Genomic DNA, 17,968 nt, shown 5'->3' with positions numbered 1-17,968 from the left:
ATGAAGGGCTTGGGACAACCTGGTGTCACGTGTGGATACCCTCGACGCATTGTCAGTGACTGAGATGTACATTTCACTGTGCATAATGTCCAAGACTGGGCACATGAAGGGGACCTAAATCAGGATTTTATTTGCCATATAATCCCCAAGTGGCAGGGTTGATAGAAAGGAAAAATGGCATTTTGAAGGCAAACTGTGAGCAGTTCTCTAACACCTTGCATGTGTGGGTGAAGGTTTTGCCTCAAGCCATTAAAAAACCTTAATTGGGGGCCCGGCGCGGTGGCTCATACCTGTAATCCTAGCACTCTGGGAGGCCAAGGCGGGAGGATTGTTTGAGCTCAGGTGTTCGAGACCAGCCTGAGCAAGAGCGAGACCCTGTCTCTACTAAAAATAGAAAGAAATTAGCTGGACAACTAAAATATATATATAGAAAAAAATTAGCCGGGCATGGTGGCGCATGCCTGTAGTCCCAGCTACTTGGGAGGCTGAGGCAGGAGGATTGCTTGAGCCCAGAAGTTTGAGGTTGCTGTGAGCTAGGCTGATGCCAGGGCACTGTAGCCCGGGCAACAGAGTGAGACTCTGTCTCAAAAAACAAAAAACAAACAAACAAAAAACCTTAATTGGGTTGAAACACATCCAGGGGCTGGCACACCACACCGACCTGGAACCACTGCCAAGGAGCACCCACTAATCACAGTTGTAAAAAATGTCCAAGCACAGGCATTCCAGCTGGAGCTGATAAAAGGCCAATGGCAAATGCTATTGAAGACTCCCCAAGATCTTGAGGCTGAGTGGGGGTTAGACTGGCAACTTCCCCCAGACTGATAGGGTATTTCTAGCCAGAGAGTAAGGAACTCCCTGGGCAGCTAACGTGGTCTCCGTGGATCGTGTTGGAGCTGAGCCAAACACTGCATATCACTGCACTGAACCCCACCCCTTTTTAAGGGCTCTGGTTGGCTGTTTGACACTGTCCCCTGCCGCCCTTCGGTGTGTGGGGGCCGGGTACTCCCGTGAGATTCTGCCATTACAGATGGTGAGGTCCTCTGCGGCCCCAGGGCCTCACCAAGCCTAAAGCACCAAAGAGGAAAAGTGCAGGATGGGAGGGAAAAATAAAATCATCCATCCATACAGTAGAAAAGCAGTTCACATTATGAGAGAGGCCCACAAACAAGAAAAGAAGGAATCATTGAAGAATGAAAAGGCCTCGCATCTCAACCTTATTGGTGGAAAACTTCAGTGGTTTCAAAATCATCTTGATCCCCCAAAAGTGAGATACGCGAAGAAAGATACTTGCGAATTAACTGCAAGGTATTTAAATCGATTCAGCAGGGAGCTGGAGCAGATCGAGTTACATAACAGCGTCAGAGATGGTCGGGAAAGGCGACACTGTCCCCAGACGCAGTCATTGAGCCCCCGAGGGAGCGTGAGCGGCAGCAGCGTGAAGGTCATGGCCTTGACATTCCAGACACTGCAAATGCCAGTCATCTGAAAACTTTTAGGGAATGGAATTTTGATCTGAAGAAATTGCCAAACATTAAAATGAGAAAAATTTGTGCTAATGGTGCAGATCCCAAGACCTAATACTATTATAACTGGAGACGAAGATTTCGAAGGTTTGGAACTAAAAGATGAACCAAGTGACTCAGATGAGGAAATGACTGCAGTGGCCTAAGTGTCTTTAACTGAAAATAAATAATTTGAGACCTTCAAGTTATACTTATTGATTATGGCACGTATTGTTGAGATACAAGAATTTGCTGTTTAACTCATTCTCTTACATGGTGATTGTATATGCAGTTTCGTGTTAGGATTTTTATTTAAAAATGAAGATTGCTTTTTATTGACATTAAGTTGCTAAAATAGAAGTGGTCTGCAAAAACTATTTAATCTGAATTTCGGGTTTGTGGAGCAATCATAAGTGAGGGCAAGAAAATGTTTTAATTTTTTTTTTCCTAAGGTGTATTTGGGATTGTGTAATCTCGCATTTTGGGAAGTGGACAGTAACCTGTTTTCTGACAGATTCCTGTGGATACTACTTGAGCTGTGACGATAGCAAAATTGTCTTTCAGTAATTATGTCGCACTAATCCTCTTAAACATTAAGCGTATTTTCCTTTATTATAAAATAGGGAAAATGTGATATGGAATTTGTATACACTGATGGATTGCACATTATTATTATTTTCTGAGCCAGCGTTAAATGGTAAAAAAACAAAACAAAACAAAACAAAAAAACCACAGCGATTCTTGGTTTATTGATCTCCCATACTTAATCTGCTATCTTTTGACAAAGGGGATAAATAATATCAGGTTATCTCCTTTTGATTGTATATTATTTTTTGCTTTCTTACTGTGAAAAGCAATAGGTTTTATTTTTCGAGACAGAACTAAAGATTGGAGAGTCAATGATTTTAACTGTGTTATTTTTTTCTTCCAAGAGATAGGTTAGGTTGACATTTAACTCAGTATTTCCAGTACCATGGAAAACATGGATGTTATAGAATTGTGTTCTTCGCAGAACTTGTTAAATGCAAATATCCTTTAGTCTGTTTTCTAAAGGATGCAATGCAAGTGTGTTTGAGTATTTTCAAGAAAAGAAAATGCTGTATGAAGTTAACTAGCTATCAACTACATCTTGTTAAGTTTACTTAAAATGTAACTATTTTACTTTTGAAAGTTAAAAATGAAATGTGTTTCAGTTAAAAAAAATACCAGTACCTTCTCCCTTGGGCAACACGTCTACCATACACCCGCAGCCCATAATCCTCGGGCTATGTCCTAACTAACAGGGATGAAGCTACTGCAGTCATTCTGCTTGATGCAGACGAAATGCCCTGCCAAGTACCTATTACACACCTGTATTTCCACCCATAGTCTTCTGTTCCGCTTGCTGCTCTGCCCTGGGAAAGGAAAAATGAACCCCCTTCTATTAATACATTAGGCTCCACATTATGCCAGCAGCTGAGCTTGCAAAACGGCCTGCTGGGTTTGTGGTTTGTCACCTTTCCCCCAGTACCTCTGTCTGCCTTGGTGGGTGTCACCTATGGAGGGAAATGACTAGTGACGTTTACGAGAGCTGCTTTCCGGATAATTCTGACCACATAGCTTTAGCCCTGCAGGACACGCAGAGCCACACAGCCATGACGTCAGACCCTACCCTTTCTGCCGTTGGCTTCCTTCTTGGTTTAATTCTGTGGTTCAGGGTGACGAAAGCTGTTACTCATTCTTGGTCTTGTCCTTGTTGTTGTTTATATTGCTGTCGTGGCCTTTGCTTACAAGTGGAAAATAAATTCATACAATGCCTGGCACCGGACGCCCCGCTGTGAAGTCACCGAGGAGGTGGGCGAGTGAGATTGTCAGAGCTGCAGCAGGGGGGTGGCGTGTGGGAACAGCAGTGACGTGACTTTTACATGCTAATCTGCCTGACTAGCCCCGAGTCTGGGCATGCGGCCAGAACGTCTAGCTTTTGCTTTGCTTTTTATGTAGGAAACCTAGTCACGGTAAGCTCCACCTTTCCTCCAAAACAACCCTGCCGCCGCTGCACCGTGGCGCCGGCAGCGTTCTCTCAGCCGCCCGCGAGTCCCTCCCAGAGCACGTGCGGTTTTCACCCGGGTATAAGCCCTGGGTCTGGGGTTCGGGTCGCAGAGCCCTACCTGTCTTGCATGCTTCTGTCTGTAAGTCCCCCCTAATGAGTCATCCTGTACGACAAACTGGAGCTGTCTGCCTCATTCTTTGGTTTCTTTGCTCCTGCAGCCTTTGGGGGTCACTTTGCATAAATGACCCTTTTAGGGAGCACCAAGAATGAGGGAACTCTAGGAAGGATGGGAAGGAGAGAAATAAAAATGCCTAATTACGGCCTTGGGACCACCGCCACGGGGACTGGCTTGTTCCATTTCCCCCTCCCCTATTGTGTTTTCTAGGGATTACGGCTGGCCTCTCCCTCAAAGTCCAGAGGGGGTGTGCGGTGGGCACGAGTGGGTCTGAGTGGGGTGAGGGGTGGCCTGAGGAGCCGCTGTTGGTGCTCGTGACTGTAATCCTAGCACTCTGGGAGGCCGAGGCGGGAGGATCCCTTGAGGTCAGGGGTTCGAGACCAGCCTGAGCAAGAGCGAGACCCCGTCTCTACCAAAAATAGAAAGAAATTATATAGACAGCTAAAAATATATATAGAGAAAAATTAGCCGGGCATGGTGGCACATGTCTGTAGTCCCAGCCACCCAGGAGGCTGAGGCAGGAGGATCGCTTGAGCCCAGGAGTTTGAGGTTGCTGTGAGCGAGGCTGACGCCACGGCACTCTAGCCTGGGCAAGAGTGAGACTCTGTCTCAAACAAAAAAAAGGGATAGCAAGTTCCCAAACATACACATATGAAGATACATGAATCTGAAGTGTATCAGGGACACTGGAACTGGTAAGGAAAAATGACTTAAGTAATTAAATATTAAATAATAATTTTGACAAAGCAGGAGATTCCAAGATAAAATAGGGACCTTATTAATACAATGGCTTTGATGAAAACATTTTTATTTTGAACTTAAAATCAAGTTTGGAGGATTGCTTTTCAAGCCTTTAAAATCTTGTACTTTGATCTAATGGGAAACACGTGTGTTTTGTTCACTTAAAGAATAGACTGGAATAAAACAAATACGGTATTAGAACATTTCATTTCATGTGTGTCTCTAGTTTATTTTTTTCTTAAGTTCAAAGTCTGGACTCAGAAAGACAAAAACAAATAGCTTTTCTACATCTGCAACTGCACGTTCAGTTCAATGGTATGTTCGGATTTGTCTGATAAACTAAGAGACTGATCAAGATAAATAATAAAGTTTGTATTAACAGCGTTAACTGTATGACCATTCAACACATCTGCTTAGAGTTCAAGTTCATGGGCATTTGTAGTGTTTGGGAGCACTAGTTAATGCTTAATGAATATTGCATTTCTCAAAGCTATGTTTGTTTTCCAAGCTACTTGATAGCTTTCTACTATTACTTGTAAATAGAACATAGCTTATATTTTCAAAGTAGCTCTTACCACGATCCTTCCATTTTCTTGGGTGACCAAATATTCCCAATGCTTACTCCACTTGGCAGGTTCACAGCGAAAGGTGCTGTAAATTCAATTTTTCCATCTCTCTGGGTACAGTACAGCTCAAGTGGCTGATACTACCGTCCCCCCCAGCTCCCCACCAGCTAGAGTGCCGTGGCATCAGCCCAGCTCACAGCAACCTCAAACTCCTGGGCTCAAGCAATCCTCCTTCCTCAGCCTCCCGAGTAGCTGGGACTACAGGTGTGAGCCACCATGCCTGGCTAATTTTTTCTATATATATTTTCAGCCGTCCAGATCATTTCTTCCTATTTTTAGTAGAGACGGGGTCTCGCTCTTGCTCAGGCTGGTCTCGAACTCCTGAGCTCAAATGATCCACCCGCCTCGGCCTCCCAGAGTGCTAGGATCACAGGTGTGAGCCACCGCGCCGGCCATGAATTCCTTTACTTTTTGCTGATTTAACCGATTTTTAAGTGTTGAGCTCACCACTGCGCCACGTACCAGAGTCTCTCCTTCTGTTTGGGATGGAAACAGCTGGAACGTGCTTGCATTCGTACACACATGTTCTTATTTTGTTAACAGAACCCTGTGAGGGAGACAAGGTACGTATTCATTTTCTCATTTTACAAATGAAGAAATGGCGTCTTTAGAGAAACTGGATCAGGTGTCTTGGCATGGTGACTTGGAGGGTAAGCGTGGTGTGAGGATCAGAATCTTAGCCTTGTGCATTTTCCCCATGCTTCGAACTTCTCCCTGTTTTGTGGGTGGTCTACGTACAGAGTCACGTGGCGCAACTCCACGGGCGCCATTTGCATTGTATTCTAAGGGAATGGGATGCCTTGGGGTTGAACCCCACGTGATAGTAAGTAGCACGTACTGTGGGCACCCGGCCCATACCCTTCCTGCCACAGCCCTTCTCGGCGCCCAGTGTCTGCGTCTCTGCCTGCAGGCTTGCTCAGAAGCCAGCCAGGGCTGCTGCGTCTGCCGGAAGTGCTAGGGAATTGCTACCGTTCTCCCAGAGTGGCCTTCCAACCGAAGGCCTAGCCCCTCAGGTGGGCTGAATCTGAACTGTCTGTCCTAGTTTGTTCTACACTGTTCCCCAGAGTCTCACTACAGGAACTAAGCTTCAGCAGCCTCCACTGTTAGCCTAGTTGACACCACTTAGTGACGCCTCTTCCCTATCCTCCCCACGCCACCACCCCTACTGCTCACACCTCCCAAGCAAACCAGCTGTTCTGGAATCCTTGTCTCAGGGTCAACTTCTGCAGGGAGGAGAAAACAAGACACCATGCTGACAGCCTTGTGTTTAAAGGCTAATTAGTTACCTGAAATGCATATTTGGTATAATAAACTTAGAAATGTGTCAATTATGTTGTTTTGGGGCAAAGAATGAGAAGGTGCCTTGTTCAAAGTCTAAGCCTTTACTATCAGGGTCATGATAAAAGGCAAACTACCCAACTGTTTCTATTTAGGGAACAGACAACTCTCACATCTGCTGTTATATCAAGTCTTTATTAAGAAGTAAAGAGCTCAGTATTACACATTAATAAAATCCTTGATTGTGGAGAAAGACTTGCATATGTAACATCTTAAGAATACCAATTCAGGGGGGAAGATGATAGGGATGGGAAGAGGGGGGAATTTTCCATGACTAAAGAAGAAAAATACACGTCATTTATGAGTAAAGATAGAATTCTGCAAAATTTTACAAGTGCAATGAAAAACAGCATCATAATAAGTATAAAAAGACTTTCTAGTGACCACAGTTGATCTATGGCACAAGGTCGCTGCACATGGATACCACATATGGCTGCACTTCAAATTGAAGTTTGTTTACATGTTAACAACATGGTACACATACGTAAATATGTACACTCAATATCCCTGGAATGCAAACTTTAGCACATAGTAATAAAGAACTTTGTGTAGCATATTTGAAAGAAAGTAGAGATAGAGAAGAAACCATGAAGAATAACGGTTCAAGAAACCCAATATGTTTCACTTTTATAGAGGCCAACCTAGAAAAGTTTGTGTGCTCACGCTGTCTTTGGAGATTCGACTGACATATTCCACCAACTAACTGAACGACTTGTGAATTTAAAATACAGCATTAAAAACCAGGACTCTCTTCTACTAGTTCTCCGAGTGAGGGTTATTCAGCAGGACTGCATTCTCTCCTGCTTATCCTATCAGCTCTCAAAAAGTCGCCATACATAACACTTTTGTAAAATAAAATTTTAATTTTTTTATTGAGAAATGGATTTTCTCCCATAAATTCGGCGACACCCTCTCCTAATGAAACCAACCGCTGCCAACTCAGACTTTAGCTGATACCTTTTTGATAACGGATGAACTTTCAATACTAAAACCTCCTTTTTATCAAATTGAGTTCCATTTGGATTACAAATTCTAGTTCTGACATTCAGGGTGAAGATTACTTGAGTTCTATAGTCTTAAAACAATGTAAAACAAAGCTATGAATTTCAAAACTTTCTTACAATTTTGCTTAAAATGACCATGTTTTTGCTGAGTTCAAACTTTCAGGGCATACTAAAAATTTAGGAAGTTGGTCTTATTAGATTGGTTGTAATATTAAATTTAGTTGCAAAGGAGCGGAGCCGCATGGGAAAGAGAATGTATCAGACATCTTCACATTAAACTCATTATTAGAAAAATTCAAATTTAGTGACAATTTAGGGCTCCTGCCAATTCTCTTGTTACAGTTAGAGATGCCATTTTATCCTATACTTGATCTTTGGTGGTTTTACTCAGCTCAATTCAAATTGGGGCCAAAATAATGAAAAAATTAAGTGATACAGTTAGGCCCACAGACATTAGATATAGATAAAGTAACAAAGAAAAAAAAGGCATAGTACTTAACATCTTAACCACTCAGACCAATGATAGCATAATGACCACATACCCATTCTCTGACTTGGAGTTCTTTTCCATTCTACCGTTTAGAAAAGTTGACCCCAGGAAGGTAGCTGAAATAAAAGTCTCCTTTCTTAAAAGGAGACTTACGCTCACGAGCTGTAACAGAGTGGAAAGGAATGCCCGACCTTCCCTTTACCAACTGGGCAAAAAAATAACAATCCTTATTTTTGAGATTGGAAAGGAAAGGCCGAAGCCCCGTGGCGGTCCTCTTCGAGCTCTAAAAGGCAACTTCATCGTCAACTGAGAAATACTCAGCCGTGGGAGCATCCGGGCAGACCGCTCAACATACTTTACAAAGATTTCTTTTTCTGTACTCAATATTTACACCTAGATTTCTTAGATGAGAAAAAGGAAAAAAAAAAGTGTCCTTTGATCCACGGGTAAAGTTCATAGGAAATAAATTAAAGTGCAGAAGGTTGACAATCGGTCACAAAGATCAGTGTCCTGTGGTGGTCGAGGCGTATAAATAGTGTTCTTGTGACGGCGATTCAGGACAGCCACCCTCTCCCCTGCCAGGGAGACACGTGCTAGCTAACACGCGCGGGTCAGACATGCATATTAGCGTTCCCACTGCCCCCTCCCCCGTCCAGGCCATCCGCAGACTGCGAGGACGGCGGCCGGGAGCTCCTGGGGGCAGTCGGCCCACTCGGTCCCACGGGTGTCCCCAACCCATGACTTAGCTGGGCAGCTGCGTCCTCGGATTCCCAGCGCTCCAGCTCTTCCCGCACGAGCCGTTCCATCTGTTCCCTGTGGATGTCACTGTCCCGGCCCAGTCTTTCATCCTAACATAGGAAAAGGAAACCAGGGTGTCAGGGGGGCGGGGGGGAGGGCAGGGCCGAGGCATGCTCTTCTACATCAGGGAATCTGGGGGCCAGATAATCTGCCTGGAGTTAGCTAAGGCTGCAGATTTGCAGCAAGTTAGAGCCATTCGTGGCCGGGCTGTAATCCTAGCACTCTGGGAGGCCGAGGTGGGTGGATCGCTCAAGGTCAGGAGTTTGAGACCAGCCCGAGCAAGAGCGAGACACCGTCTCTACTAAAAATAGAAAGAAATTATCTGGACAACTAAAAATATATAGCAAAAAAATTAGCTGGGCATGGTGGCGCATGCCTGTAGTCCCAGCTACTCGGGAGGCTGAGGCAGGAGGATCGCTTGAGCCCAGGAGTTTGAGGTTGCTGTGAGCTAGGCTGATGCCACGGCACTCACTCTAGCCTGGGCAACAGAGTGACACTCTGTCTCAAAAAATAATAGAGCCATTTGCAAAGTCCCCGGAGCAGTTTGTCCCTTAATTCCGTTCTCCAGCGCTGGCAGGGCCATTAGCGAGCGTGTGGAGTGTTAAGAAAGCGGCGCCCCCCGCAGACTACCCTGGGGTCTGCAGTTACGGAGAAGGACAAACATCTCAGGGGAAGGGCCACCAATGACAGCCTCGATATTTGATGGAATCAAAGAGTGTGTCTAATGCAGAGAAGAAAAAAAAATCTGAAAATGAGAGTAATTGGGAAGAACAGTGTGAATTTCTGTAAATGCAATTTTGTTTTAACTCTTCTTCAATACTGCAAATAGCAAACAGTGTCACCGACATGCATTTTAATCAGCGACAGAGCGCCCTGTCCCCCCCCCCGCCCCCCCCCCCGTCGTGCCCCAGGCCCTTTACCTCGGCCACTCCCTCCAGCAGTCGGCCCAGCACCTCCCTCCGCTTCAGCTTGGCCCGCTCCATGATCTCCAGCTTCACGATCACCGCGTCGATCTTGGACACGATGCTGCCGATCGAGTGCTCCATGCGGTCCACGCGGCGCACCAGGCTGCGGGAGGGGCAAAGCCCTGGTCACTCACTGTCATTTCAGCCCCAGTGGCTTTTCAAATACAAATGCTAGAAGTTTGTTTGTTTGTTTTTTTTCTTAAGCAATAGGATCATCTGAAAGACTTTCTAAGTGGTTTCAAGCTTTAGGGATAAACTCAGCACCGCTGCGTGGGAGTGCTAATTGCACCCACTTTCCTGCAAGCCCACTGCAGCAGAAGTCTTAAAAATGCATGCTTTTTCCTTTATTCGGAAATTTCATTTGTAGAAAAGTTTCTAAAGGAGGCTGGGCACGGTGGCTCATGCCTGTAATCCTAGCATTTTGGGAGGCTGAGGAGGGAGGATCACTTGAGGCCAGGAGTTTGAGGCATTGTGAGATATTAATAGATATTTTGGGTTGGCAGGATAATGGGAGACTTTAATGATTTCTTTTACTTTGATTTGCTACTATTCTTAGAATGAACATATTATATGAGAGAAAGAAAATAAAACCGATACAAGTTATAAAAAAGAACTGATGATTAGTCAATGGAAAGGAGTGAATTCTCAATGAGGGAAAATGCCTGGTCTCACTGGGACCCTTGTCAGCCCCAATTCTGCCGATGTGTTTATGCTTACACTTGAAACTCTTCGTAAGAAACCCCACTAGAGATGCTTCCCCGCCTCCTGGAGCTATGTCCACTGTCTTCATCCTCCTCCTCCTCAGAGTCATCCAGGCTTCTCGGGAAACTTCGGCTGCTCATGGGACGTGGCAAGGAGCTGTGATCCAAGTCCAGGTCCTCCTGAAGAACACAGGGCCGTTGAGGGAGGGGCAGGGACACCGAGACCCCACGGAAGCTTCAGCAAGAACTGGGGTCAGTAGGAAGTGGATGTGTGCTATTTCCTTAGGATTTCTCTGCGGTTAACACCAGATCGGGGTTCTCACATTTTTCAATTTTGTGGATTGGCAAATCTCCAAAACGGATTTTAACGACCAGCAAGAAGTCACTAACTTTTTGTTTGAACAAGAAAGAACATTAACAACACAATAAAGCAGAGAAAAAAGTAAATGAAGAAGTATAAGTTGAGTATCTCTTATTTGAAATGCTTGGGACCAGAGGTGTTTTAGATTTTTTTTTTAAATATTCGCATTATAGTTACAGTTCAACATCTCTAATCCGAAACTCCAAAATCCGAACTGCTCTAATGAGCATTTCTTTTGAGCATGACCTACGAGTGTCATGTTGGTGCTCAAAAAGTTTCTGATTTTGGAGTATTTTGGATTTAATTTTCGAGTTAAGAACCATCAACCTGCGTCACCTTCCTTTTATAAAAGATAAAACATTCAATAGCTCCAAAGCAGGAAGACATAATCTCAGAATAAGAATTTTGACTAAATATAGCCTTGTGAAAATTTTGCTCATTCTGTGTTTACCTTCCACTATGACTCCTGGCACTATTCTGTGGAGCAGCATTTGAAAACGACTGTTCTAGACCTCTCCTCCTGTTAATGTTATTTTACTATAAATGTTAATAACTTAAATAGCTAACCAGAATAATTCTGTAACTCTTGATAAATATATATATTTTTTCTCCTCTCTCTTATGGACATTGTAAACTATGCAACTAATCAGTCTTCTCTTTTCAAGTTGATTATAGAAAAGCTTAAGGCCAAATTTGTTATCCAATCTTAATACGCACAGGTAGTTTTTATGGAGTGCATTTTTTAGCTTCATCCATAATCTATTATTTTAATGGCTTTTGTCTTGCATCTCTTTTCATTTTGACCTTTTTACATCATGCCAACTTAATCCATTTGTGTATATAATTGTGTTATATATCCTTTGCAGAATAAGCAGGGAACTAATACATAAACTGATTGAGATGGGGTGGTATAGGAAGACGCTCAGTAGTCCTCTACCTCCTCTCCTTTTATAGGGTCTGATGCGTTGTGGGCACTGAATCAAATCATGTTCTGCTAAACTAGACCCACCCTCTCTTTTTCCAAGTCGTCTCTCATCTGCTGGTGTTCGTGTTCCGTCAGTTCTTGGTCTCCATCTTGGTCATACTTTGTGAATATCGCCTCAATCTCTGCATCAGTGTGGCCCTTCCTGAAATCATTGAGAGGATACAGATGAAATTATTCTTGTGCATGGTCCAACCCAAACACAGAGACATCCAAATGGAGGAGGAAAGGAGAAATCGCTGAATGGGAGCCAGTCCTTTTCGTACGACACAGTCCCGAAAGACACCTGCCTCTGAAAACAAATGTGCCTCTCTGTGAGTACTTGGGCCAGAAATATCCTTATCGCCAGGAACTTATCTTTAGGAGCAGGAATTTCCCAGGGCCACAGGAAGCGTCATTCTTACCCTTTGAGATCTTGTCGCAGTTCATCGAAGTTTAACTTGCCTCCCCCCTGCCTCAGACTCTCTGAGATGTCATCCACGGTATTTTTTTTCAGTTTTAGTTTGACCAAAGCTTTATGGTAGCCCTGGCAGGAAAAAAAAAAGAGACTTGGTTTAGTTTATTCTCCTTTTGCATTTGCTTTACCTTCCATCTACAGTAGTAACTACTATAAACCCAGTGCCGGTGTAAACTGGACCCTCGACAAGTGTGTTGAATGAATGAATAATGAATATATCCGGTTTTCCATAGAACTCTTGTGGAATAGTTATATGGAAAATGTCAGGGTCTTTCAATAAATCAAGAAGAACTAAGGGGCTGGGCGCGGTGGCTCATGCCTGTAATCCTAGCACTCTGGGAGGCCGAGGCGGGTGGATTGCTCGAGCTCAGGAGTTCGAGACCAGCCTGAGCAAGAGCGAGACCCCGTCTCTACTAAAAATAGAAAGAAATTATATGGACAACTAAAAATATATATAGAAAAAATTAGCCGGGCATGGTGGCTCATGCCTGTAGTCCCAGCTACTCGGGAGGCTGAGGCAGGAGGATCGCTTGAGCCCAGGAGTTTGAGGCTGCTGTGAGCTAGGCTGATGCCACGGCACTCACTCTAGCCCGGGCAACAGAGTGAGACTCTGTCTCAAAAATAAATAAATAAAAAAAATAAAACATTAGACACATTGAAAAACGTGTTTTATTTCTTTGTAAGCAACACATCCAGAGTGGTTTGAACAGAGCTCGCTGTCTTCTCATTGTGCACACCTCACAACATGAGTGAAGGTCTTTTCTGTGCACTGTCACCCTCCTTTCTTAATATGGATTAACTTCCAGCATTTTTTTTCTTTTGCCCTTTCGTTATTGTGAAATATCTCTGCTAAGAGTTCCTTTCATGTGAAGGCTTTTGCTGGCATCGTTTCCTCTGAGACATCTTCAACTTTCTCATCACAACCACGTTCCTCATTTATGTAGATAAATGAAGCTGCCTTCAACTAAGTTTTCCTGGCTGCAGTGTCTAAACTCCATGGTCAGCTACTGCTTCTATAAATCCATTATGCTTGTGTTGAATTTCACTTTCAGTGCTATCATTTTTTTTTCATTTATTGGCTGTACTTTTTTTTGTTTGTTTTTTTTAAAGACCGAGTCTCTCTCTGTCACTAGGCTAGAGTGCAGTGGTGTCATCATAGCTCACAGCAACCTCAAACTACTGGGCTCAAGTGATCCCCCTCCCTCAGCCTCCCGAGTAGCTGGGATGACAAGCTCACAGCACCGTACCCGGCTGATTTTTCTATTTTTTTGTAGAGATGGGACCTTGCTCTTGCTCAGGCTGGTCTCAAACTCCTGGCCTCAAGCAATCCTCCTGCCTCTTAGCTGTACTTTCCTCTTTGCTGGCCTCTTCTCTTTTTAAATTGTGCCTCACATGGGTTTATTCCTGGGAGACAAGGAAGCAACGCTGTATGCTTTGTGCCGGAACTGAATAGCAGATGTTCGTTGACCAGCCAGCAGCACATGGTGGTAGTGTCATGACTGGCCCCTGAGCATGATGCACATCTGTTACCTGGGTAATGATTTGTAGACTGCAGAGCTAGCAATGGAGTTTTTACTTGGTGCAACGTGTTGTCGGGGGCTTGGTGTTATTTAACAAAGTTGGGGTAACTGAAATGTGTACTCATCAGACTTGTGCAAGTGTTTGTATGCACTCAGGAGATTTGCTAAAATGTAATCAACGGCTAGGATGCAGAATTCAGGATAACGTGAATCTTAGGTCCCATCCAGGGGACTTTGTTTTAAGAGGAAACTTTGTTGAAGCTTTCTATTACAACAAGACTCACAGACAACATAGTCCCAAGGCTTGAACCAATAAAAAACCCAACACACACACATCACAGTTAAGCAGCCGCTATATTTTAGCAAAATGATGTTAGGAAACAAGCCCTGTACTTTAAATGCAGTTATTTGTCGTTGTGTAACTTTTACACTTTAAACCAAATAAAGAAGTCCTACTGAGAAGAACAAAGGTACCCAACTTTCCTGTCCTGCCCTTCTATTTAATAAATATTTCCTGAGAAGGCGCAGAAGTAAAAGTTCTCAGGCCTCCATGCTTATGGCCTGGATCCTTGGATGGGCTTTTCCTTTGACTATTTAAAAACTGCCCTGGAAGGTCAAGGGTAATGGGTGAACTACTAAGTGTTTTTGTCTAAAACTTTTCCTTTTCTTTTTTGTTGATGGCCACTGAGATAGAAAAGCTGGAAATACCTTTATATAATCTTCCTTTCAGGTTTATTCTGAACTCGGTTTCTAGCGGAGATGCCAAAACAAATAAAGGTGATGAAACCATCAGCCCAGCTCTTAAAGAGTCAAAAGATTACTGAGAATTTAATTCCAGGGCGTAAAAGGATTCCAAAATTTAAGTGCAAGCTGCCAGTATGGCCATCAAGCCTCCAAGACAGGGAACGTTTAAACCATTCCTGAAACATAGCAATCTACTCTTTATTTTAAATGATTTCAATGGATCAATGTTGATTTGGAAACCTGGCTAAAACAATACTCATTTTATGTAGGAAATAAGACGATTCTGAGAATTAGGGCTCTTCCTACCTTTCTGATAAGATCTGAGAGCTCCATTTCGGCTTTCTGCTGGGCCAAATCAGATTTCACTTCGGAGTAACTGTCATTGATGATGGCCAAAAACATGTTCTGTTTGTAAATCAAAGGAGGTTAAAAATTAAAGGAAGGAATCTCGATATTTTCTGTAAACATCAATCCAAAAATCAAAACAAGCCTTTTTGTACACCGTTTCCCCCCCAATCTGTGTGCTTTATGAAGTTATAAATTAATAGTTTTGCTACCATATTCTTTGGGAAAATTATTTTCATCATTAAGTCATGCCAAAGGAAAATATAATGTATATTCTTACTTAACAAAACCATAGATTGGGATATATTTTGTAAAAAGAGACAAGAATGAAATACAACAAAATGTTAACGTCTTTACTTACGAACGGTGTGATTATTCTCTTATTTTTGCATATCTATGTTCTCTCCATTAAAACATTTTACATAAATGACTGTGGGTGTAGAACTTGAAAAGGCTCTTCAAATTCAATAGTCAACCCCGACAAGCAGAATTCTATGCTTAGTCCAAATTTTGTTATATCATCGTATCTGAGATTTACAGAACATATTTTAAAGAGTTTAAAAGACCTCTGCAAATAGGAATACAGTAGGCCTAGTAGGAAGATAGCAAAGAAAAGCTTTTTGAAAGAGAAGTAGACTGTGGAGTCACGCAAACTTGGGTCTGTGTTGTTTAACTTTTCTAATGTTTAAGATTTATTTATTTGTTCTGGACTGACAAAATGGGAAACATAATAGTACCTTCCTTACAGATTTGTAGTGAGGATTCATGAGATAATTTCTGTAAATTGCTTAGGACAGTTCCTAACGCAGGTAATTAGCCTAACTGACAGCTACCGAATTACTACTCAGCAATGGGTGAGTTCATTTTCCTGACTTTTCCCTCCCCGAGTAGTAATGGTTTGTATTTCCAACACACTTTTTTCTCCAAGCACTGCACCCAGTAGATAAGATCCCTTTTTTTACATTCTCTTGTTTTTCCTTTTTAGAATGTAACTGTGGTTTGTAACTATCGAGTTGTATATTTGATTACGTCTGTTTTCCCCACAAATCCATGGAATCTTCATGAGGGCAGGGCTGGTCTCTGTTTTCCTTAACATGGTATCCTCAGTATCTAACACATTGCTTTACAGTGTACAATATACGTGAAATACTAAAGTGCATATCATATACTGTTTATAATATTAAATATACAGGAATAGAGTGGGTCAGGAAACATTTATTAAATGATTGATGAACAAACAAATGAGGGCTCTCTTATTTTAATGGGCTACCGAATCTCTATCAGTTAAGGAAGGATATTGTTAAAGATGCTGTAGCAGAAATGAGAATAGAATATGGAATGCATGTAAGTTTTTGGCTAACTGCTCAATGTCAAGGGCAGATAATTGCAGTCAGAGTAATATCTTCCACCTCTTTCCTCCCAACCCAGGCATTTAATGTTCTATTTTTGCTTCCAAATGGCTGTTGGCTAATGCCTGCGATTGTCTCAGTTGAAATGGAACAAAGGGTGGGTCCTCGGAGCAGATTATGAAAAGTAGGAAGTGGCTGAGAAAGACTCTTAAAGGTGGGGGGAGAATAAGTTCACCCTCCCTGAGCTCCATGCCGTCTCACGAGGTTCACTTAATTGCCAGGTGGACGTGGGCACGAGGGGGTTGTTGATGGGTGGGGGGACAGTGAAGGTTTCCTGGCTCAGCTGAGTCACTTCACACCACTGTGGCTTCTTGTTAAATAAACAGGGGCATCAAATGATTGACAATCAAATCAATCAATCAAATGATTGACACCAGGCAGTCAGCTTCGAAGAGTGGCCCACCCTACGCTCATCTTGCCATTTCCTTAAAAAACAGGTTTGATAGGAAGTCGCCTTCTCCCTGTCTGTCTCTGAGGTGCAAGGAAAGCGATTCCTTTTTGTGCAGGAGTATGCAAAATTATTTTAGCGTAAAGGCAAAAACTAAGGGTCTCTTTTCACATTCTGGGGACTGATCTGATAAAATGACTGGATACTTTGGAAGGCGATGGTGCCTACAAAAGGACAACATTCAAACGAGTCCACGTTGGAGTATTTCCAGTTTTCACAGTTCTCTCCCTCATTGGGCAGATTGGTATACTGAGAAAACTAGGTGTCCTGAGGTCAACTGAAGGGTTAGTTGCAGAACTCAATTCCTGGTTTTTGTTTTCTTAGTAGAGATTCAGGTGCTCCAGAATCCAAACTACTACCAATGCCAGAGAGGAACAAAGGCTTATTCTTCCCTCTCTTTTTTTCTTTAATATATGCTAGGAAGAAGAAGCTTGAGAGGCTTAAGTTTAAAAACTACCACATGTGCATACCGCACACAGACGGATTGCATGGTATTCCTGACCCTTTTAGTCCTATTAACGTACATCTGATACTCAATCAGTAAATATCTTTTTTTGTACTTAGCCAGTAATACCTGCACCGACTTTGGAGATATTACACTGAATTACTGAAAATGTGATCGTTCAACCTTTCACAGAGGATCTTTATAAAATTTTCAGAAAAGGAAAAAATGTTATTTTCCTAAGATGATTGTTCTTAAGATGATTGTTAGTGTTCAGATAAAGAATGCTCACTGCCTCAAGTCCTGGTATTGTGGCAAAAAAGAAAAAAAAAAAAAGAATACTCACTGCCTAAGTTAAGCTAACTTAATTTAATGCCTTCTCAGTGGACAAATGAATATACAAAAGTCAAGACGAGAAACAAAACACTTAAAAAAAAAAATCTTAATTAACTGAAGGTAAAAACATTAAAAATGTTAATTTGTATCAAATCAAGAGAATAAAAAATTATTTTTGAAAATAGTTTTTATTTTTAAATTAAATTTTATTTTCTTGAAAATAATCTTTAAAGAAATTTCTATTTATTGTTAGATTCAGTTTTTTTTTTTTTTTGGAGACAAGAGTCTTGCTCTGTTGTAGATTTAGTTTTAAATTTAATATTTGAATATTCTTTGTAGGCAGTCTCTAGATGTGTGAAATATAATTAAGTTAAAACAGTCTATCTTAATCTTGACATGCAATAACACTCAACTGTTACTTGACATTCTGGACCTAACTTGCTTTGTTAGTTCTTATTGTTTAAAAAGAAGAAGAAAGAGAGAATTGAAAAGTCATGCTAACAGGGACTTTAAAAGTGCTGACACGTGTTAAAAAAGCATGTAAGCATATTG

At 42.3% G+C, this 17,968-nt stretch overlaps 1 protein-coding gene and 1 pseudogene across 1 annotated transcript in view; one reads left to right on the top strand and one right to left on the bottom strand.

Annotated features, from left to right (window-relative positions):
* LOC123627199 lies at positions 1-1,725 on the top strand (annotated as a pseudogene).
* Positions 1,726-6,530: 4,805 nt separating this feature from the next.
* The window catches only part of PKD2 (polycystin 2, transient receptor potential cation channel), a 33,230-nt gene continuing 21,792 nt past the window's right edge, over positions 6,531-17,968 (bottom strand). Inside the window, exons 10-15 of the mRNA XM_045536802.1 lie at positions 14,743-14,841; positions 12,120-12,241; positions 11,743-11,860; positions 10,389-10,552; positions 9,627-9,774; positions 6,531-8,756 (exon numbers count right to left, since the gene is read on the bottom strand). Of these exons, the coding sequence (XP_045392758.1) occupies positions 8,520-8,756; positions 9,627-9,774; positions 10,389-10,552; positions 11,743-11,860; positions 12,120-12,241; positions 14,743-14,841 (888 nt within the window). The 3' untranslated portion in view covers positions 6,531-8,519. The remainder of the gene's footprint in view (positions 8,757-9,626; positions 9,775-10,388; positions 10,553-11,742; positions 11,861-12,119; positions 12,242-14,742; positions 14,842-17,968) is intronic.

The sequence above is a fragment of the Lemur catta genome, chromosome 24 (genome assembly GCF_020740605.2).
Source record: "Lemur catta isolate mLemCat1 chromosome 24, mLemCat1.pri, whole genome shotgun sequence".
Classification (NCBI taxonomy): domain Eukaryota; kingdom Metazoa; phylum Chordata; class Mammalia; order Primates; family Lemuridae; genus Lemur; species Lemur catta.
The sequence above is the reverse complement of the archived record's forward strand: the minus strand, read 5'-3'. Positions and strand labels throughout refer to the sequence as shown.